Source organism: Colletotrichum graminicola (assembly GCF_000149035.1).
Source record: "Colletotrichum graminicola M1.001 genomic scaffold supercont1.3, whole genome shotgun sequence".
Taxonomy (NCBI): domain Eukaryota; kingdom Fungi; phylum Ascomycota; class Sordariomycetes; order Glomerellales; family Glomerellaceae; genus Colletotrichum; species Colletotrichum graminicola.
In genome coordinates this window covers 686430-708788 of record NW_007361007.1, presented here as the reverse complement: position 1 = coordinate 708788, position 22359 = coordinate 686430, and the positions used below count along the sequence as shown (strand labels likewise).

The 22359-nt window shown below is 50.4% G+C and overlaps 7 protein-coding genes across 7 annotated transcripts; 3 read left to right on the top strand and 4 right to left on the bottom strand.

Annotated features, from left to right (window-relative positions):
* Positions 1–591: 591 nt before the first annotated feature.
* Positions 592–2321, top strand: GLRG_01118 (FAD binding domain-containing protein; the record flags this gene model as incomplete). Its single annotated transcript, XM_008091803.1, has 4 exons — positions 592–993; positions 1080–1365; positions 1623–1937; positions 2065–2321. The coding sequence occupies 4 exons, from the start codon at positions 592–594 to the stop codon at positions 2319–2321; spliced, it is 1260 nt and encodes a 419-aa protein (XP_008089994.1).
* Positions 2322–2839: 518 nt separating this feature from the next.
* GLRG_01117 (ATP synthase F0) lies at positions 2840–4014 on the bottom strand (the record flags this gene model as incomplete). The annotated part of the gene is made up of 3 exons (XM_008091802.1): positions 2840–3121; positions 3183–3742; positions 3801–4014. The coding sequence occupies 3 exons, from the start codon at positions 4012–4014 to the stop codon at positions 2840–2842; spliced, it is 1056 nt and encodes a 351-aa protein (XP_008089993.1).
* Positions 4015–6730: 2716 nt separating this feature from the next.
* On the top strand, positions 6731–8615 carry GLRG_01116 (major facilitator superfamily transporter; the record flags this gene model as incomplete). Its single annotated transcript, XM_008091801.1, has 6 exons — positions 6731–6964; positions 7059–7167; positions 7284–7831; positions 7882–8075; positions 8132–8243; positions 8298–8615. 6 exons carry the CDS (start codon positions 6731–6733, stop codon positions 8613–8615), a joined length of 1515 nt encoding a protein of 504 aa, XP_008089992.1.
* A 2030-nt stretch (positions 8616–10645) lies between these two features.
* Positions 10646–11860, top strand: GLRG_01115 (uncharacterized protein; the record flags this gene model as incomplete). The annotated part of the gene is made up of 3 exons (XM_008091800.1): positions 10646–10779; positions 10906–11497; positions 11597–11860. The coding sequence occupies 3 exons, from the start codon at positions 10646–10648 to the stop codon at positions 11858–11860; spliced, it is 990 nt and encodes a 329-aa protein (XP_008089991.1).
* A 1546-nt stretch (positions 11861–13406) lies between these two features.
* GLRG_01114 (uncharacterized protein) lies at positions 13407–14355 on the bottom strand (the record flags this gene model as incomplete). The annotated part of the gene is made up of 4 exons (XM_008091799.1): positions 13407–13471; positions 13524–13586; positions 13640–14159; positions 14263–14355. 4 exons carry the CDS (start codon positions 14353–14355, stop codon positions 13407–13409), a joined length of 741 nt encoding a protein of 246 aa, XP_008089990.1.
* A 1343-nt stretch (positions 14356–15698) lies between these two features.
* On the bottom strand, positions 15699–16640 carry GLRG_01113 (developmentally Regulated MAPK Interacting protein; the record flags this gene model as incomplete). The annotated part of the gene is made up of 2 exons (XM_008091798.1): positions 15699–16107; positions 16363–16640. 2 exons carry the CDS (start codon positions 16638–16640, stop codon positions 15699–15701), a joined length of 687 nt encoding a protein of 228 aa, XP_008089989.1.
* Positions 16641–21065: 4425 nt separating this feature from the next.
* Positions 21066–21873, bottom strand: GLRG_01112 (acetyltransferase; the record flags this gene model as incomplete). The annotated part of the gene is made up of 3 exons (XM_008091797.1): positions 21066–21158; positions 21219–21615; positions 21701–21873. The coding sequence occupies 3 exons, from the start codon at positions 21871–21873 to the stop codon at positions 21066–21068; spliced, it is 663 nt and encodes a 220-aa protein (XP_008089988.1).
* Positions 21874–22359: the final 486 nt, after the last annotated feature.

The following is a 22359-nucleotide window of genomic DNA, read 5'->3' as shown; positions in this document are numbered from 1 at the left end:
TTAATGAAGTAAGAAAAACAAACTGTCAGGAGCTTCACCATTAAGCTTTATTTGAGCCGGAGGAAAGATCTTTATTTGCCGGTCGAGGTAGACGATTCACTTGATGGGAAATTCTGACGGTCGTATGTGGTGTCGGCGGTTTGTCCTTCTAGAAAGAAAAATACATGTATTTCCCGCAAGAACTCCACCCCTCCCCCCAAAAGGATAAAAAAAATCAATTGAAGTTTATGTTACACACAAGATACACAACGATAATTTTTTCTCCATTTGGGGGGGGGGGGGGGGGGTGAGATTGGACTGCATCCCTAAGGCTTCCGAACTCGAAGCGCGAGGATAGGTAGCTCTTTGACCAACCATGCCTCTCATACGACTGTGCTGTTGCTACATTTCATTGGTGCCATTCGCCTGGAACGGTTTTGTTTGATTGCCTGTTTGCTACAAAGTCACTCGCTACTGTTCCAATTTCCCTGTCATCTCCCTGCGAGACGAAGGTTCTGTCAACGTGCACCCCCTCCCCCAATTGGTTTAAAGAAAGCACGCAGTGGGAAGCAGAGAAAAGCAAAGACACGAACGCACATACCAAACACCACCATGGCGGACCAAGACCAGGTGCCAGGTCCCCTTCCCGTCATTATCATTGGCGCGGGAGTCAGCGGCTTGCTGCTGGCGCAGTACTTGCGCAAGACAACGGTCCCCTTCCGCATCTACGAGCGCGACGCGGACCTCACCACCCGCGGCGTCGGCTGGGGCTTGACTCTACACTGGTCGCTGCCAGCGCTGCGGTCCCTGCTGCCCGAAGACTTGGTTGCCCGGCTGCCGGAGGCTTACGTCGACCGCGCCGCCGTGACAAGGGGAGAGGCCTCGGCGTTCCCCTTCTTCGATCTCAGCACTGGCGAGCTCAAGGGTGCAAGTCCCCGCGCACCAGAGAGTTTGAGAATCAGAGTCACGAGGGAGAGGCTAAGGCGGTTAATTGCCACAGATGTCGATATCCAGGTATGCCACATCTTCTTGGACTCGACATGGTGCCTGGCAGCATGCATTGATGCCGCTACCGAAAGCAATGCTAAGTCGCAGCGCAGTGGGAAAAGAGCCTCGCAAGGTACGAGGAGAAGCAGGACTCGGTCGACGTTTTCTTCGAAGATGGTTCATCGGTGACCGGTCGCATACTTGTTGCATGCGACGGTGGCCCATCTCGTGTCCGACGCCAGTTGTTCCCGGACCAGCACGCGAGATACCAGATCCCGGTCCGAGTGCTCGGGCTGAAAGTGTTCCTGTCGCCTGATCAGATGGCACCAATGCGAGAGCTCGACCCCTTCTTCCTTCAAGGGACGTCGTCTCGCAACGACACGTTTCTCTATTTCAGCAGTAAGTTTACCCACGCCGCATTTGATAGTTCCTGGTGTTTCCGCCATGTTTCCAGTATGCGCCGTTTAAGGTTTCGACCTAATGCTGGATTGGGATGTCCCTGATTCCCTCAATGCTACCTTGTGCAGGGACAACCTACTGTTGATATTCCATTTCTTCAGTAAATTGCCCCCGCCGGTGCATTTGCGAACCAAGTAACAAAGTAACAAAAGAAAAAGAAAAAAACAAACTAATTCGAACGTTTTCCCGCCTCGTAGTGCTTGGTGCCCCAGGGAACAACGATGAGAGCACGGGGCAGTACAGTTGCCAGATGTGCATATCTTGGCCGAATCGACCGGGATTCTTGGGCAAACAGGAACCGACGGATTATCCTCAGACGAACGCCGGCAAGATCGAGCTCATCAAGTCGTTTGCCGAAGGATGGTCGGAGCCGTTTCGCGGCATTGCACTTGGAATCCCTCATGACACCGACGTGAAACAGCTTGACCTCTACGACTACCCTCCGCCAAAGGGACTAAGGTCCAAGGGAAGGGTGGTGTTGATGGGCGACGCCTTCCATGCTATGGCGATGTGTAAGTAAAGCGTCATGCTCTTGGAACCGCCCCCTCAAGCTGCTTTAAATGGGAGACGGCTTTGTTTTCTCCTCTTGGACCTATCTCGTGATAACAGTCAAGGTATAACAGCTAACGGAACGCATAGACCGAGGTGAGGGCGCCAACCACGCTATTCTCGATGTCCTAGACTTCGCGGAGAACGTGACACCCAAGCTAGACGCTGGCTTCACAGATGTGAGAACTGCCATCGATGCCTACGAGGATGAAGTCGTTGCCAGAGCCCGACCAGGTGTGCTAGCTTCGAGACGGGCCTGCATGGATGCGCACGATTGGCCCAAGATAAGCCCTACGAGCCCCCTGCTGAGCAAGCGGGAAATGAAGCTGCACTTTGACGAGGAGTAAAGATATCGGAAGATATAGCACAGATTAAATACCAATTGAGGAAAATTAAGACCGAGGACATAATGTTCTCTAAAACGCGGATCAGCATCATACTGTACATGTGGATATCTTTGGTGTCATGATAGCACGCAACTGTCCCCAGCTGCACTCCGCCCCTCCCGCGCGGTGGAGAGCGATTTGCATGAGTCTGTGCTGTATCTGACTAGGTCCCCTTCGCTTCCGTCCGTGATATGCCCGATCTTGGTATAGTTTACTTTGCCGAAGCGGAAGAGTTTGTGCGTGAGATCCATCCAGATCACCGAAGTCTACAATAGGAAGTGACCGCTGTCCAGCAGTGAATTCCAAAACGTGCCAAAATGCCCCATCATTAGTGCAGCTAATCTGATGCCCATCTCATTATTATCTGCGGAGTTATAATGTACGTTTCCTGTACAATTGCTGTTCTGGGGAGGGCATATTGCTTAAGCTATAAGCGCTCAAAGATCCAAATCTCCCGAATCTCTTGGTCGTGGCCCAGACTAGCCAGACTTGTCATCCATCTTGTCTTCGACCCGAACGCTGTATGTCATAGACTTCACAATGTTTTCCTGAAGAATATTCTCTTCGCTGTCGTTGTCGCCCTTGGTGTTGCTTGCCGAACCGAAAACGCTCTTGTTGTTGTTGACCTCGCTGAGCTTGTATCTCTCGGCGCCCTTCATCTGACCCCGTCCGTGCGAGGAGCCGGCTGAGTACTTTGAACGGTAGCTCTTCGCCTTCCTCATGAATACCGGGGCGAGAAACGGCAGAGACGACACAATGTTCTGCTCGGGATTCATTAGTACAGCTCGTGGCGGGTTGGAAGGGCCTTGGGGAACAGCTTACGCCAACGTTGAACTCAATGGTTCCCCACAAAACCAGCATTGTGGAGTTTCCGTCGCCGAACTGGATTCGGTTTATTTGATGGTAGCGCAGTATGGAGCAGAGGGTGGTGAAGAGGCCAAGGAGGAATATGGCAATGAGGCCGGCTTTCTTTTCAATGCGGACGTGGAGCTTCAACAACACCGGGATGGGGAGAATTGCCACGACGACATCGCATACAATGGTGACGACGGCGTATACCGTGAAAGAAGGGCCTGGTGGGAGACAAGTCCCATCTTTGAGGGGGTTCCATGACTTATCGACAGGCGTGCAGGCAAAGATGAGCGAAAAGGTGCACGCCAGGTGAGAAAGGAAGACAATAGCGATTGTGAGCCACACCGCTCGACGGTAGCCTTTCTGATCGGTTCTCTGGAGTAGCCGTAGGTAACTGATCAAGAGGGCAATCTTGAAGAAACTAATCCCAAGTTGATAGAACGGTCGCCCAGCAAAGTTGACGCGAGTATACTTGATAAGGTCTTCTTTGGGTCGCAGCTTGATCGGCAGACCAAGCCCGTATCTTGTTTCTAACACTCCTGCATCAGAGTTGCCCCAAGGTCAGACAGCTTGATTGGATATACTCACGAGTGATGGTGAGAATGGAGTAGATGAGAGCAAACACCACAGAAAGTGCCGACATGCAGTCGTCAGCTGCCAAGCCTCTAGCGGTATACCGAATCCATAGTCGAGAGCCGACAATGGTGACAGACAGAAAAGACAGGACGCAAGTGACGCCGATAATGGTTGGCCATTGCGAGATGGCCTCTACCTCGGGCGTGGCGTTTACGACCCAGCCCATGATGACGGCTGTGCTTGTGGCGTAACAGATTCAGAGTACGTTATAATGTTGAAAGTGGTTATGTCTGCCCCCGGCGTCGAGTCGGTGTAAGTTTTTGGATTGTAGACGAGTGTAAGTCAGAACCGCCACGCCTCATCTATACAGACAAACGCGAGAGCCACGGGTCTAGTAACGGCGAGGTCGTTGTAATAAAAGACAAGCGAAGCCGGGGAAGGTTCAAGGTAAGGAAGCTAAAGAAAACATGGGAACCAGGACTACCAGTAGCAAGCATGGAACTTGGGAGTTGAAAATTGCGGGGGGTACGCTCTGAGGGCAGTGGTCTGATCAAGGAGAAGCTGGTCGGGACGGGACGCCTTCTACACTTATTACACATCGTGTCGCCTGTCCTTTCTCGCGACATCACTTTAACCACCAGGAGGAAAAGAAGACAGATAAAACAACCAGGCCGCCTCTGCTGCCACGAGGAGTCTGGGTAGAGACACAGAGTTGCTTGCATTCTCCATGCCTTTGGCCTCTAGCTACCGCTGGCTGGCCATGATATTGGGGTAGTCGGGACGGAGTTGAGGCACCGCGTAGTAAACCTTTGTATGGTCAAACGTCCCAAGGGTGCGTCCAACTCGCCCAATATAATCAATGTGATAGGGTTTAGGTGTACCAGGGCCAGCGCTGGCCAACCAGGGCAATGAAGGGCCATCGACATGGGGTGAGGAGTCCCCTGCAGGTTTCGAACCATGGAAGAAAACCCAGGATGCAGCTGACCTGACCTAGGCCCACTCTAACCCTAACCCTATCAAGAAGGAGGGTACGTCAGGTAAGGTATAATTGATTCTTCTAAAATTCATAGATACAAGTTAGGGTTTATGGTTAGGGTCAGTAGTTAGGGTCAGTGGTTAGTTTAGCGTATGGTATATGTTTATTCTTTTACTGTCAGATAGAAGTGTGTAAGGGTTAGGGTTATAGATTGGTCCTAGATGGGGGTACGTATACCGAAGAAAATCAGTCTTGCCGCTCTGGTTGCGTCGTGTGGGAATTCTCTCCTGGGTGATGGGTCGAATGATTATATCAGAGGGGACACAAAAGGGCCTGTGCTGGGGGAAAGGGTTGAACAAGAAAGGTAGGGGAATGCTTGCTGCGCCGTTCTGCTCTTCATCGACGCTGGATGATTATCTAGCATCGCATGTAGATCATCGATGCCGCAGATCTCGTTTCTGAACGTATTATGTAGTTTTCCTGGGCCTCCAACCTGCCTTTCGTTATGCATCGGCCAGGGCTTTATCCGAAAGGAAGTTGGGCAAGGTTGACTGGAAAAGACATCGGGTTCGCTTTCGCAATGTGTGATAGTGACGAGAACGATTGCATGGCACAGTATGGTGGCAAGCCCTCCAATACCCCTTGTGCAAGGGTCCAATGGAGGTCTCGATTAGCCAACACTCTTCGACACTACACGAAGACATGGTCCAGGTACAATGAGGTGACTTAAGCGGCATTGCGTTTTGCTGCAGGCCGCAGGCCATGACAATCAACTTCGCCGCTGAAGCTGCTACGCCGCAGTCTTGCATCTAGGCGAGAAGATGAGGCGAAAACTTCCGCTTCGGAATTGTGCGGATGTGTGTATACGGATGCGAGATCCCTGGGACAAGCAGAAACTTTACCGTCGTTTGAGAAACTTGGAATTGGTGGCTATGCTGTAGTTGGATATGGGTTAGACCTCGCAAATGTGTATATGCGGCCTCTTCAATATCGTTGTCGACACCAACGCAGCGGATGCATCCTTGGAGAAAATTTGTCAGCCCACTGCCGACGACCACTTAACGATGAGAAACTCTAATTCCTCCCTGGGCTGATGACTCGTGGTCCCGTGAGAAGAACCTGACAAGATACAAGTAGGGAGAAGACCGGGCCGGTTTGGCGAGAAATTGACGAGCTAGCATGAGCGGTACTTTTCTGGGTCTTGAATGGAAGAAGACCCCGCGGCGAGCCAAGCTCCGGCTGCTGCTGTCTGGCTGCGATCCTTGGCTGGGAATGCGCCATCCATCGGAGATTAGGATATTCCTCACCTCTCATCGCCGAACGGGACAAGCCGGGGCCCCCGGTCTCTACTCCGACCCGCGTCGTACCGGTACCCCTATAGATTCAAGCGGGGATCGAGGAACAGCGTCGGGTGGTCAGACCGTTCAATTATTGCGCCGGTAGCTGGTTGTGTTGGGTTATACGGAGTACCTGTACCAAGTATCTCAAATTTCTGGTACTGACATGGGTATGACCGTACAAAGACGCGCAGCTTGCAGCACCATAGTGCGCAGTTGGTCTCGGCTGGTATCACCGTTCTCATGTATTCCTGCTGGCAGAGTTATATCACGGCCTGGATATACTAAGCCCATCAGTCGATCAGTCGAATCACGTCTTGTCCTTCTTTACTGTACTATTCTCACCCTATTCGTCCTACCACCATCGCAGCCCCCTTCTCACACTATAACTTTGTTGCCATCTTTTCCAATCTGACACCTACGCAAATCGCAAGGAGATTTCTACAACGTTCTTTGGTCCATCATAAACCCGCAGGTGCCTTGTCGAGTACATGACAGACAAATAGCGTTTCCATCGCTTCGCCCATTCTTTTACTTTCTGGCCTGGTGTATCGAGGCCGGCCGTGTGCCAAATTTCCTCCTTTCTTGACTGTCACCCTCTTTAACTGCAAAGAGAATCGAACTCAACAATGTCTACAGAAGAGAAGCAGCTCCAGGAGCTAGCGAGATCGGTCTCGTCTGAATCGAACGCGTCTTCGGGAAATGTCGACGCCGCGTGGAAGTATCTCAACGACCACCGCGATGCTGGAAATGACACGACCTCCGTCGACATCAATGCGCTCAGGCGCAAGATCGACTGGCGTATCGTGCCGCTGATGTTTCTGTGTTACACCATGCAGTTCTTGGACAAAGTCATACTCAACGTACGTTGCCCTAATGTCTTGAGTGCTTGCTTGGTGTCTTTTGAGGCCCGGCATTCCGATGAAAAATCGAAACTAACCTGATGCATGACGGTAGTACGCTGCTGTGATGGGATTGCCCAAAGACTTGAAGCTGGTCGGCAATGAGTTCTCCAACATCGCCACCTTCCTCTTCGTCGGTCTCCTTTGCTTCGAGATCCCCAACAGTGCGTAACCCCATCCCCCTTACATGCTGGAAAAGGAGACGATCGAGAAAACCGAGTTACGAAACATCACTCAAAACGGACAAATTACAAGCGCAAAGGTTGACAATTTGTTTCAGTCTACTTCCTCCAGATGGCCCCGGCCGCCAAGTGGCTAGGCTTGAACGTCATCCTTTGGGGTGCCGCCACTGCCTGTGGTGCCGCCGCGCACAACTACCAGACCCTCCTCGTCTCGCGCGTCTTCTTGGGTATCTTCGAGGCCACCATCGGCCCGTCGTTGATGCTCATCAGCTCTCAGTGGTACACCAAGTCTGAGCAGGCTCCGCGCTTCTCCTTCTGGTACTTGTGTCTCGGCCTGGGCCAGATCTTCGGCGGCGCCATCTCGTACGCCTTCCAAAACATATCTCCCAACGCCGCCCTCGCTGGATGGCGTATCATGTTCATTGCTCTGGGCTGCATAACCGTGACAATCGGCATCTGCACCATCCTCTTTGTACCCGACACCCCCATGCAGGCGACTTGGCTGTCCGACACGGAGAAGGTCGCTTTGTTGAAGCATGTCAGTGTTAACCAGACTGGTATTGAGAGCCGCAAATTCCGCCCCGGGCACATACTTGAGGCTTTGATGGACCCTCAGATGTACATGTTGACTATGGCCGTTGTTCTCGTACGTACCCTCCCCCTATCATATGGGTTGCCTTGGCTAACGCTCCAAAGCTTTCCGTATCTAGCGGTGTTATCACCACTTATTCGGCCACTCTGATTCGCAATCTCGGCTTCGACCCGAAGCATGCAGCTTTGATGAACATGCCCTCCGGTGTGGTCAGCATCTTCTTTACTCTTCTCGTGGGCTATGGTATCCGTCACACATCCAACCGGTGGGCATGGATCGTGCTTTGCATCATCCCAGCGTAAGTTGACTGCAATGATGACATAAGAGAGAATTGAATCCGCTAACAGCTTGCAGCATCATTGGTGGTGCTTTGATGTCTTTCCTTCCTGTCAGCAACCGCTCGGGCTGCTTGGCAGGCATATACCTCGTGAACGCAGTTGTCGCACCTCTGACTGTTTTCTACGCTGTAAGTAGTCCAAGAGTCTATTGAGTTTGGGAAAGCCCGCTAACATACTCCTAGTGGACCGCTGCCAACTTTGGTGGCGCTACAAAGCGCGCTTTTGCCGCTGCCATCATCTCCGGCTCCTTCTCTCTGGGCAACATCATCGGCCCACAAACCTTCCAGGCCAAGGACGCGCCCGAGTACCGCCCGGCCAAGATCGCCGTCATGGGCACTCAGGCCGGTTGCGCCATCGTCACTCTCGCCCTGTACGCCTACTACCGCTTCGAGAACAAGAGACGCGGGGTCATCAAGCAGTCCGAGGACGCTTACATGGCGCCGGAGGTTTGGCAGTCAATGACAGATAGGGAAAACAAGTCGTTCCGCTACACCTACTAAAGCGGAAGGTTTGGGCTTAAGCAGAGATATTCAGACGAAGGAGAACACTTGTACCCATCAATGTGCAATTCAAGTAGCGGGAAAATCCTTGTTGTACATTAGTAAACCCAGTAATGGCCAATTCGATCGGGGGTATACCGGCCATATCGTTGATGTCCGTGGGTTCTGGGTTTCAGACAAGGGCAAAGAATCAGCGTCGTAACCTCTTATGTTCTTAACTTTCTAGGCAGAGGATCCTCGTCAGTAGTTGCATCCGACTTGTGCTACTTGCTTCTTGCCGCTGAGTGATGATCTTGATCTGGAAGACATTGAGACTGGAGCGCCGTTGTGGATTTCGCCCAGAATCATGGCGGAGTTCAATTAATTTCTGCTGGGAAATCTCGGCACTGCCCGCAACGCTTACCAAACCAGGTTATCCATCCGATGCGCATCCAGCGTTGCGGCTCAGTGCCGCGCCCTTGGGGCTCGGCTTAACGCCGTGTCATGCATGGACTATACTTCAAACCGCAAAACGGCCGGTATCTGCGTACCGACACCAATCGGAATCCGAGTATCAGCAGTGAGCAGCTTTGTCCATAATTTTGCTATAAGATACCCGTGAAGCTGCAAGGGCAGCGCCTAATACTATAGCACGCCTGATGATGTTTAGGAGGCAGCCATCATTTGGGCCTTTCTTCGCTTTTCCACGGCAGGACCATTTTATTCAACGGCTAACCGCGTGCGAAGGCTGCTTACTGTTCGTTGTTGCACCATGGTTGGCTGAATTGACTGATTAGTAACAAATATAATTATGCTTTCTACAGCAGCGAAAACGGTGTGCGTACTATCTGGAGTACTTCATTCTACATACGCCATCCCTATGAAAGTAATGCTTTCCTAGTAGTTACTTTTGTCTGCTTAAGTACCGTGGAGGATAAGAAATTTAGGTGCTGATAGAATGTTAAAGTTTCAAGCATTGTATGAGAGGTACAAGTCAAGGACCAGATGCGAACTTCCAGATGGTGCTGTCAATGACAGCCAATTGTAAAAGCAAATGGAGAGACATTTCACAGCCCTCGGGTATTTCACCACGGAATACCATTAATGACGCCCGTCGACACGTTTCTGAATGCTTTGAGTTCACTCAATTTGAACGACACACCTACTCAATCTTTATTCCCTGCTGTTCAACAGGTTATACTTAGCCCGATGATCGGGCCTCAGAGAAATCTGTGCGAACTATGCACCGGATATAATCGCGTCCTATCCTAACTGGGGGATGTGGGCCTTGGCCGACGAGAGCGAGCCAAGCCAGATTGCGTTTCTCGCTTGCGCGGACTGATCGGCGCCGAGCTCCAGTATGACGAGGCCCATGATGTCTGCAACAGATGACATAAATATGGATGCGGAGTAAAAAGGGCATCATACACATCTAGTGGACATTGATAGGAACGTCGATTCCACAGAAAGATTATTTCAATTCGTAAAAAGATATACGTGGTCCCCCATGGAGCAATTTACTTCAAACGGGAGGGGCTTGGCTTAGAAGTCTCAACCGCCGAACGGTGGCCGTGCCGACCTAGACGTTGTGAAAGAAGGTAGACAGATCTCTGACAGTCTTCGGTCATGGTCAAGCCCTGGCTTTCAAGATTGCAGGGACCAACGACTTGCTTACTTTAACGGGCCCTATCGCAACACATGCCTGTCTTTATGAGCTCCAGTACTTAACCTAGTGGATGGAGGTGCGTCTCAGCTGGGAAACTCTTCGGACCAGTAGCTGTGTCATCTCTCTACTGAAAGCCTAAGTTACTAGGCGAGTTCTTGGGTTCCTGATTCCCCTTGACATGTGATACCGATTTCCAGCGATCCATCGTCTTTAATATAATCGTGCCCTGCTGGGAAAACTGGCGCATACAGATATACCCTCTACGTACGCGACCATCTTGCCAGTTTGAAAACGCTTCAAAGACTTTGTTTCAGGTCTAAAATGCTCTTCGAGATTATCTCCGGTGCTATGGATCTTCACATTTCTCGTGCTGGAGGTATCCAAGATGGCCTATACTTGCGACCTTGAAGGCTGCGGCCGATCGTATCTTCGAAAAGAACACCTCACTCGACACAAAAAGGAGCACACCTCAACGCCTTCTTTTTCTTGCCCATCATGTGGCGCGAACTTTACAAGAGGGTATGGTTGACGCTAGTTGCCCGCTATTCCCCCCCCTTTGACTATTCAGTATCATTCCGCTCCCAATCAGTGTGTACCCAACACAGATTTATGGCGACGGACTGACTGATAGACCCCAATAACCAGAGACACGCTCCGTAGGCACATGGTACTCCATGGCCCTTCCGCTCCGCCAGCTCGGGTAGCACAAGCCTGTATTCCGTGTCACCGCACAAAGACCAGATGCGACGGCCAGCAGCCCGTCTGCTTGACATGCATTGGCAAAGGCAAGTCGTGCGAATGGCCACAGCCGTGCGGAAAACCTTCGTCCCGATCACCCTACAGATCCTCTACTGCTTCGGAAACGACTCCGAATCTCATCACTCATCCCGAACCACTGGCATCGAGGGTGTCATCACCCAGCTTGCCGATGCAAGCCATCATGCCGTCAACAATGGCGACAATGATCGACACGATCGATTTCAATACATCTGAATCTCAATGGTTTCTAACCGAACTTAGGAGTTTGCAGTCTCAAATAGTTTACTTCGAACACTTCCACCCGCAGTGGCCTTTGTTACATCGGGGGCTGTACGAAACCACTAAGCAGCCCAGGCTGTTGGTACGAGCTGTCGTCACGGTTGGCTTGTGGTTTGACGGGTCATCAAAATCGAAAGACCTGTCCATAAAACTTCACGATCATCTCTTAATAGAGACCGGAAACAAACTTGTAAGCCTCGTCCTCCATTTGGTTCTGTGCATTTTCCCTATCTACAAATTGATTCGCTCGACTTGCCTAGGCTTGTACTACAGGATAGTATAGCTAATAAGCATCTAGCTTGATCTATTAGAACACTCTAGAAAAGGCTTGTTGTCACCCAGGGCAGATTTACTACCTATCTTCCAAGTCACACTGATCGTGATGATTCTCGTACCATACCGAGCAGACAAATCCACTGAAAGCGTCATGATTACCCACCCCATACTATTGGAGATATTCAAAGCCACAGGTGTCTATGATCAACCGAAGATCAACGCGGGATCGCAACTCTGTTGGCACAGCGGCTATACTTGGATCTTTCGAGAGTCTTACCAGCGGTGAGTTGTGCCAGAATTCCCTAGTGCAGTACGACAGATGCCCACTGTAACAGAATTGCCAATAAAGTCCCAGCATAGGGCCCGTGTACTGCCATACTCTGTTCAACTTGCAACTGACAGCATCGGCCCACAGTCTAGCCGTATTTCAGTTCAAACTTCATCTGATTCTACAAACGTTATTAATAACGACACACCCCCCGCTACGACTTTCACGAAATGCAGAGCCTGCCCTGCTACAAATTGCATTACCTCTCCCACTAATGGTGTGGGATAGCCCATTAGCGCAGTGGTGCGGCGGCACGGTGCCGACTGATCCAGCGTCATTGGATATGAATGAGAACAATGGGTTGCTGGTCAACCAAATGTGTGCGGAAGCGATGTTGACAATGGACAACAGACCCTTGGTACCCTTGCTATCATGGGACCGCTGCTTGGGGATGGCAATATGGTGCTGGTGCTTACGAGGCAACGAGAGCGACGAAGAGTTTATTGAGAATATCAGGCCATTTGTCCTTGATCCGCTCAAGGGGACGGCTTTTCTCCCTAGTTCCAGCTAGTTCAAAAATACGATAAGTATACAAAGACGGGAAATCCGTTGATAAGATTTGCGCTTCTTCGACTGACAATGATTCTAAATGTTAGCTTTAATACAGATGCAACTCTGAGCATCGTTATGTGCTCGAATATTCCTCTGGCCAATGAAATGCCCCCCAGCAGTAGGCATCTCGATGATATCGCGCGACGGCCAACCAGGCCCTTGGTTTGATAAGTGGCGTTTCGTCTGCCGGTGGGATAAAGGCATTTTGACTGTTTCGCGGATGTGAAGAGGGGGTATTGAAGCATGTCAGCAACAAAACTACCGAATCGAATGCCGGGCCCATGTATGTCAGGCTATATGCAAATTGAATGCCTTTTACTCTCCAACCATAGCTGCTACTGGTTTGTATGAATCAAGAGTAAAACTTTCAAAGTTACCCTGCAATCGTGGAATCGGAAATGACATGTCCTATTATTAGGATCCTCTCGCGTAAAGTGCAAGCGCGATCGTATGAACGAACGAACGAACCCTGAGGAATCCAGAACAATGTAAATCATACCATTTTCGAAAACGACAATAGGATACTAGGTCTTCAGTTTGCTAACATGCTTACTGTTGTACACTTTAATGGCAGCAACCCAGTGCTGATTCAAATCGCTGTATAGCGGATACGTGACCCACAAACGGTCTTTAAACTACTATTCAAGAGCCCAAGGATTTGGGATTTACAGCATAAAGCAAGTGGGAGACATTGAGACAGCTGTCGGGCATTGGTTCTGGGGATGAGAGCACCGCTAAACAGGCTAGCTCGCAATGCTTCGCAGGAGTGCATGACTATTGTATATGTCTGCAGAGAAACGTACGTCTTCAACCAGAGTTGCAATGAAAGCAACCCTTCTTGACACAGTTGCTCGCCTTGGACATAAGCTTATGAGTGTCTCGAATAGTCCCGGAGGCGACAGCAGATAGAGGATTTGGCATCTCAAATTGTCTCCGCTGAAGTTGGCTTGGCTTATTGTTGCCCGTCTTCATTACTGTGATCGGATCCGTCATCCTCCCGAGCGCTTATGTTGATACCTAATGTCTGTTAGGGAATCTGGAGTAAAACAAGAGATGCGCATCGAATCACCAGACTTGCCACCGACGGAAGTGCTGCCATCGCTGCCCTTCGTGATGCCCAGGTTGCCACCAACTACAACGAAAAAGTAAGCAATGTGAAGGAGAACATGAGTGTGACGTCCTTACCATTCTGAACTTGGCCGTTAGCACCAATAGTAATTCCGGCGTCGTCCTTGAATTGTTCCGACTCTCCCACAGCTTTAGGTTGCCCCTCTTTAGCAGCAGCCTCCCCAGCTTGATTCTTTTTTCCTTCCCCGGCATTGACTTTCTGGCCTTCTCCAGCCTGTTTTCCAGGAGCTGCTGCTCCTTCTGCGGCGTTTGCAGTGCCGTTGCCCGCCTTCTTGTTTCCGTTGGCTGCACCCAAGAATGCGTCAAGGGCGCTGTTGCCGGTTGTTCCAGCAGATTTGCCGTCGGCCCCGAGCTGAACACCTCCAATCGTCAAGCCAGCGTTGTTATTTGCGGTCCGGTTGCCAGCAACGTTGCCTCCCGCTTCGGCACCCTGACCCTTGCCCTTACCGCCGAGCTTCAGCCCATTCGCACCGCCGATGCTGATGCCTCCGTCCCCGAGGCTGATCTGCCTCTTTGTGGAACTGGGCCTTTCGAGACCTGTTCTGACGAGAGCACGAGCGCGGCTGGCGGCACTTCCCTGTAATTCAAAGGTTACCGGATGAGCCGAGAGAGGAACTGCAGCTATGCAAGAGACGATGTTCTTCTTGCTGACATCTGACAGGTCTATCGGTTTATCATACCGACAGTAAACTCAGGTGGCTATCTTGGCGATCGCAGAGCCCTGTCTGGCCAAGCGCCAGGAGGGTGCAAGCAACCACAGAACAGAAGCGCATCGTGACTTTGATGAATCGAATAAGGTAATAAAGATTGTTAAGATGAATTATAATACGGCCGCTCAGCAGCAAAGAAACAAACAGGTGGTAGATCAAATACGTCAAGAAGCGTCAAGCTTCAGTTTAACGCCAATTAGAAGTGAAATTATAAAGATCGGCAGCGCGGGGTGCATCGTAGTGATGAATAGTTTGGGGAATGAGGGGACCGGCCATTATAAGTCGGCATAATGATATTTGAAGAACGTCACCAGATTCTTCACGTCGTCAGAAGTGTGTCTCCACATGATCGAGCCAATACACCATCCCTACGACACTCTGGCAGCGAACGGGATCTCATAGGCCGAAGTGGCCGTCAACCCTGACCACGGGTTGTGGTGTCGCGATGAGGCTCTCTGTTGCATGCCCCGTGCCCGGACCCGGATGTTACCCTCCTGTATAACCGCTTTCACTGTGGTGCCTGCTCGTCCGGGCACCCGGGCCCAATGGGTGAGGTTTCTATGGCCTGTCGTTCACCTTTGGGACCCATCTACAGACACGAAACCTATCAAAACACTCGTCAGGTGAAGGTAGATGATAGAAGACAGGACGAAATGTCAGGCGTGGTTGGAGCGTGCATGATATCGAATCAGTTTTGGGTGACATTGGACGGCGCCGCATGTGCGTACGTGCTTGTCTGGGGTCGGAGTTTCCCACCGCCTCCACCGTCTCGGCGCGCCTTGGCGTCGCGGAGTGGTGGCAGCGCCAGCTATTAATGACATCGCTGGGGTCGCCAGTATTCGTCTGCCCCGAAACTCATCTTTGCAAGTTCCAGAAGGGCCTGCGTTTAATCGGGAGAGTTTGGATCCATTCAAGATTCATTGGGGCATTGATTCCGTACATGTCGTATCTCGGGGTTTCCAATTCTTTTTCTTCGTAAGACATTGAGAGATTGTCAATCAAAGCTCGCACACATACAAAGAGGACACAAGGAAGAAATTGTGTAGAGACCCTTCAAGTTTGATTGCAAGAGGCTTCAGGGCTAGATTTGAAGTGTTCTCCGGATCGGGCACACTTCTGCCGGCCATGCTCGGGTTTTCAATGTTTTTTGGGGGCCAGAAATATTACACCAAACCACCCGACGTTCAAGAAAATATGCCTTAAGTGAGACACAGATACATGACACACCCCATCCCCAAAATTACACCCCGGTTTCCGTTTCGCCACATGCCGTGAGGTGGATTGCATTGCCGAGGGGGCTTGTCAGATAAGCCATTTTCACATAGCAGGTGCAGGCGCCAGTGGGAGCCATCTCCAAAGGCAGGTAGGTGGTGCGGTAGATGGTGCTCGTCACATCCTCGTCGTCATCATCGCCGCCGGTTGAGGGGGGCATTGGTGGGCAGGGCGAAGGCGGCGGCGTTGTCGGGGTGGCGAGGGGGCTTGGTGAGAGCTACCGGGTGATAGTAGTCTGAAGCCCAGCCAATGATGTCAGGACAAGTGCCATGGAAGACGGGTGAAGAAGTGGTTTGGGAGGAGGCCGAGACGGCGGCGGGGGTCGTGATCTTGCTCTGGGCCGCCGAGATACCGCCCGTCGCCACCGCGGTGGAGTTTCTAGAAAGGGTCTTGCTCACCGTGACAGTGACGGTGCTCGGTGGCGCACAGATGGAGGGCGAAGCCGGGGGCAGCGTGGTCGGGCCTGTGCAGTCGGCTCCGGAGATGGAGAACTTAGGCGTCTGCGCGTAGATGACGTAGACGTTGGTGCCGTTGATGGCATTGCTGCGACATGTCAGTTTGCTTGCCTCTCTTCACATCTATCAATATCCTTGTTTGACGTTGTCTCAGATACAGGGCACACTCCTCTTTTCATCTAAAGATGCAGGGTTGTAATGCATGACTCGGCGTGATTTCACCCCTGCCGAGAAATAGACTATTGGGGTGCCAGCTCAGGGGCCAAGAAGCGAAGGCGAGCCAAAGGAAAACAGCGCAAGGAAATCAAGGGTAGGGACAAGTAAGAAAAGGAACTGTTCGCACAATTGGTAGCCATAAGAGTTGCTGGCGGAGCAGGGAACGTCGACGGAGACGGCCCCGGCAGAGGTCTCAATGTTTTCAGCCAAAAGAGTGTAGGAAGGCGGCCAGTTGACGAAGTTGACGAGGAAGATGCTGAAAGCAGACGGGTCCGTGTCGACAGCCTTCCAGGTCAGCTCATAGCTGGAGCCCTTGGTGACGGTAGAGTTTATGGATGGGCTGGTGAACTCAATGGCGGAGACCAAGGGGGCCACGAGGGCAAGAGCAGTGGCGGAGAAACGCATTATGGTAGAGTTCGTCTGATCCGGACTGAAATACGAAAGAGTGACTGAGATCGGTGAATGAGCGAAAAGAAAGACTCCGAGAGGGCTGAATGCTCAGGGGAATGGGGAATCACGGCCATTATGTGCACTTTTGGGTGTCTCTGGAAGAACGGCAAAAGACCCAAGGACCGGGAGATTACAAACAGGCAGGCAACCCTGACCCGTCAGATGTGCTTCGTGCCGCAATTGGTGTGGATACACCTCTCGGCCGACGAAGTTCCAACGGCGAAGCACGCTCATCCTTGGTTGTGTGATACATTGCCGGATTCAGGCCTTAAAGCGCAAGGGGGCCAAACAGTGTGACTTCCCACGACGGCGAGCGCCATGTAGCATTAACTTAAGCAAGAGAGCTTCAACCGCTCGCGGCACAGCCAGGGATGTATCTTACTCTCGGCCTCTTTTTTGAAGTATGGAGCCGTTGATAAGCAGCGGTTAAGTGGTTCGCGGCGTTGGTGTGGCTCTCTGATAAAAGGGGGCTGACCCATGATGATGACTGCACTAAACCACTTTCGTTCGATGGGGTCGTCTGGCTGTTGTTGACTTGGCGCTTTGCGGCGTCGAGTCGGGCTTCTGTACCTGCGTCCAATCTGCCAAGCACATGGCACAGGAATCCCACCGGCTCTCCGGGAGCTGTGCGCCTGTGGCATCTTAACTCACTAGAACAAACTTTGGGTTGTCACACGGCAAGGCGCTTACACTGATGAGGCATCTCTCATGGCCTGATAAGAGGCGCCAACAGTCTGACTCGGGGGGCACAGAGGGGGGAAACATCACGAAAGTTCCACACAATAGGGAAATTGGCGTTTGCCGCCAGCGCTGCACTGCGTAATATATGGTCATGGGAGCGTGTGTGTGTGACCGCGACAGGAGATTTATTTCATCTTGGTAGTTGTGCCAGACGTCTATGATCCCAGCCATGCTCCTCAGAAGCCTTATTTCAGAGCTGGGACAAAATCCTCCGCTGGCGCGCTTTTCTATCAGTGGCTCATCTCGCCTGCCATCTGGGTTTAGAGATGACATCGCGCGTGCAACGGGGATTTTGCGGATCCCAGGTCCGCTGCAAGGGGAGGAGATGCGATATTTCCGCCTTGGCCTGTGCCTCGGCGGACGCTGCCTTGATATTTCGGTCCCTCTGTGGAGCTTAAGGTTGTCGGCGCCAACATTCAACACGCAATGTTAAAGACATATAATGATGACAGGTCATCACAGTTGCCCGAGTAAAGAGGATACACAATCCGCTTGATCATGACAGCCCTTGTAAAAGCTCCCGAAAACATAGGGAGCCAACTACATGCAGCAAACGCGCCAAGCATCCCTTTCAGGTGTGATATCCAGCTCCGCCGTTGGCGTCAAGCCTAATCCGGACCCCATGGCGCGATTACTGCAGGTAAATACGAACACATGACTATTTCTTACCATTGCACTTCCGGTTGCAGGTTAATAGCATGAAAAAGCCCGTTCCTGAACATGCCAGTCCGCCCGCGAATTTGGCCTAGAAGATCAGCGACACTGGCATCATCTTGGTCTGGGCTTTTTGTCAAGGGTAAGATTGTCTGTCCCGCGGTGGTGACACGCGGGTTGGGCGCGCGGGCTCGCGCAACCTCAGATCCGACATGGCGTGACTAAGGGCCTGGTCGGCAAATCCGATATCAGGCCGATAACGCCCGTACTCCAATATAAAAGTACATAGGGTTAGGGTTAACAAGAGTTTAATGCAAGGTTGAAGGTTAGTTTAATAAATGTACTGCTAGGACCCTTGCGACAGCTGTTGCTAGCTGCGCTCTACTAACACCACTATTACCTACTGTTGCTAGCGCCTACCTGCCTTATTAGTCCTTTTCTGAAGTTCAACCTAAGTCTAGAGGCTAGTAATAATTTATCCCTTTAAATGCCACATGATCTCACATAACCTAAAAGTAGGTCTCTATAAGTAATTACTAACAGCTATTAGATACTTAGCCTAGATTACTATAGTCTTATTAGTCTGAGGTTATGTGAGGGTACGTTTCCTAGCGGTATGTGGCCTACTCTGATATCTTTAGAGTTCTGTAATGTAGACCTGAAATCATAATGTACCCTCCTGTTTTCGGCCTAGTGCGGCACGATTTGAGTTTTTTGATACTTGTGGCTGGTGGTTGGTCTGTGACATCGGTCCTTATCCAAAGTATCAAATGATATCGGCGGTGCCGATCAGGCCCTAAGAATGCCGTTCTATCAATGGCGGGCGATTTGAGACAGTTTTGAGGTGTCTCACACCTGTTCCAGTGTCGTCGCAATGCGACAAAACTTCATTTCCAGCTAGCGCCGGAAAGCCTGGAGGGGGACCTTCGATCTATCTACCTCGTCTACCGTATCCTCTCGGCAAATCCGACATCTGCTAACTTCTGGGCTAACGAGAAGGGGTATAGCGGCCGCCGTAAGAGGTATGATCTGCTGGCAGTAACAAGGATCTAGCGGTAGCAAAAGTAGGGGATCATCATGTACGCCAGAGGCAAATTACATAGGAAGTGAGCAAAGGACCAGCAAACAGGCTTATTATAGTTACTAGACGTCTTCTGCTTAAGATTGACTGCCTTCTGTGATAGGTATACTGCAGTGGACTATACTATACTGCATATAGTAGCCGCGATATCCTTTCTAGTTAGCGCAGAAGTTAGCAGATGTCGGATTTGTCGAGAGGATACGGTACATGGCCCACAGGGCTCGCAAGCATACATTGTCTACCAAGACAATATAAGCACATTGTTCGAATACAATGGAAAGAAGTGAGACAAAATTGGAGACATGGGAACACTCTGTTCGAACTCGACACCACTCGATAAATACTGAATCACTTTCGGATATTCCCCCTAAGCCATCGTTTACAAGAGTACTTGAGAAACCAACGGCTGGTAGGAATCACACAGGCCTACAATAAAGCGATGAATGGACTCGTAAAAACTCAAACTTGTCGCAGTTTTATATAGGTAGCTGCGAGGCCGAAGTCCCTGCCTTCCAAGAGCATGTTCGATAGTGTACTTTGATTGCTAGGTGGAATGTCATTCTATACAGCTTTTTCAACGCACTTACCCGCCACTCTTTGAGTCTTGCGCGTAATAATATTGGGCATAATATGACGAGACCCTTTTAGATGATGGCCCTCAAGGTGGTCACCTGACCCTCACCTCTCTTGATAGTCATCGAGATCCATATATGTGCATCACGATGCTCCAAGAACTCTTGTACGATATTATTTTAAGTAAGAGTCTGTCGTGATATAAGCCGTAATTGCACAGTGGCAATTACGGATCCGCTTTTGTCATCACAGAGTCTTAATAGGCATTCGCACATCGGCCACGAATTGTTATTCTTCTGTCGTGAAGCTGGGATAGCTTTGTGTGGCTAGTGCCAATGTGAAAGCCACAGATGTGGCTCATCAACAACGTGACCCACTTGAAAGGGGTATCTCAACCTGATCTCGTTTCCTATGTAGATTCCAGAAAAACCAAGTGTTCAAATTTTCCCTTTGACAGACGCTGTGGTCCATCAAATCTTCATTGAAGTTGCGGTCGCGGTCACAATCGATCTGTTGTCGACTCTGTAGTGACAAACGGGAGTATAGAGTTTGATATTAGATGATGAGGAACAACGGTAATTGTACTCAAACGACGACATGCGAGAATACTTCTGTTAATGTTGACAAAGATTGGCGGCTAGGAGTTCTTGTCCTCATGGGAGCCCTTCAGCAGAACGAGTGCCAAGGAAGACATTTTTCAAATCATCATGATGGTCATTCAAAGATGATTAGGGTCAAAGCACGACGGGCTCTGTGAAGGGATATGGGCACTTAACCTCCACAGTCAGAGAGAAGAATCAAGAAGCTCATCCAAATAATGTCAGTCTTTTGGCGGCGACCCCTGAGTATACTGTCACAACTCTCAACGAACATCTACAGGCTTAAAATGGATGAACTGATTGAAATTAATCAAGCTTTTACTACAAGGCAGACTTGCATTGATCTTTGTTGAATATGACATATTCCTCGTAATGCGAACCTTCTAAGTCTATCACTTGGCGTCTCTTAAATATAGGCGACGTACTTAGACTAATAACCAAGTTAACGCCACTAATATCAAGCTTAAACCTACTTTCAATCACCAAGTCCTAACCGTGCTAAAAAAGTAAATAACATAAAGGAATCTTAAACCTTTGACTTTATGCCTAGAAAAGCAACATGCAAGATAGGTATACATTCTATAGCTCAAACTAAGGTGCTCTGGAGTGATAGTGATAAGCTAAGCTTTAGTTTTAGCCCTAGATTACTCTTTAAGCCAAGATGGAGTACTTGTACTTGAAATGTTACCTGGAAACCATAAAAGGATATGGTTCAATCCTTCTTCAGATCTTTCAAGCTGTCTTTGTAGCAGTGGCTGGTGGGGGTTCAAGCTTCCTTATGATTCTGGCAGGGTTACCTGCCACCACATGATAATCAGGAACGTCCTGGTAAGAAAGTCAGCCAACCGCAAGGACATAGTGACTCTTTGGTCTGTGATCTCCTACTTTTGTGACGACACTACTCGCCCCGACGGTACATCCTTTGCCAATTGTCACAGCCGGGAGGACGGTAACACCTGCCGCCAGCCAACAGTCTTCACCTACTGAGATAGGTTTACCCAACTCTGGGCCACTGGTGCCATTTCGAACATGCCCGTCAAGAGGATGTGTGCCGCTTAGTAATGATACATTGGGCCCCACAAGAGCTCGATCGCCAATGGAAATGATAAAGGTGTCGATGAACGTGCAGTTAAAGTTGATGAACACATTGCTGCCTACTTTGACGTTGTACCCGTAGTCGATTTTGATTGGACGCTCTATCCATGGGTACTCATGCAAAACGGCGTCATCTCCCTCTTCGGTTGCCCCAGTAGGCGGGAGAGGTTGATTGCTGTTTGTGATGCTGGTTTTAGACGAGTCAATCCCGAATTCTACCACCATACGGTCGACTGCTGGGGCGAGCGGGAGATGAATGGTTCGCGACTCACTTTTTCCAGTGCTCAGCTATTTCTCTACGGGTCAAGTTGCCAGCACAGTTGAGCCTGTCAACGGCTTGACCACAACGGCGACGTGCTGCAACGAGCTGGGGTGTGAAGGCGTAATAGAGCTCGCTTCTTTGCATCCGAGCGAGATTCACTCCTTCGTCAATGTTGGTCAACATTTTGAGTAACAAAATTCGAGACCTAGCCAATATGATGATTCCTATGTGGTAGCGAGCCAGAGTTTGTAGCTTTGAGATGAGTGAAAATAATTGTAAGTCAAAAACTTGAAGAGGTCAAAGGTGAAAAGAGATCTGGCCACAGAGGTGGTACGGGCCAATAGAACTAAAGTTTAGGCTGTTGACCCAGTGTAGCTCTTTGCCCCTTACGACACCTCCGCTCACACAAGTTTATGCAGGACAAACCAATCAGACTTGAAGTGCATGGAGAGATGTTTGTCCACAACTAAACGCCTCAGTGAACGCAAACATGATGCGTAGCACATGCTAAACGGGTCAATCATTAAGCTTCAGTCTGGACTGGCGGACTCCATATCCAGGCACCATGATGTGACTACTTTCAGTATTGCTTCTGTAGCCTTTAGAGTTGTCTCAAGGTGAAGCCAGTCAAAATTATCATGAATGTCTTCGGTAGGCTTCAAGCCATGA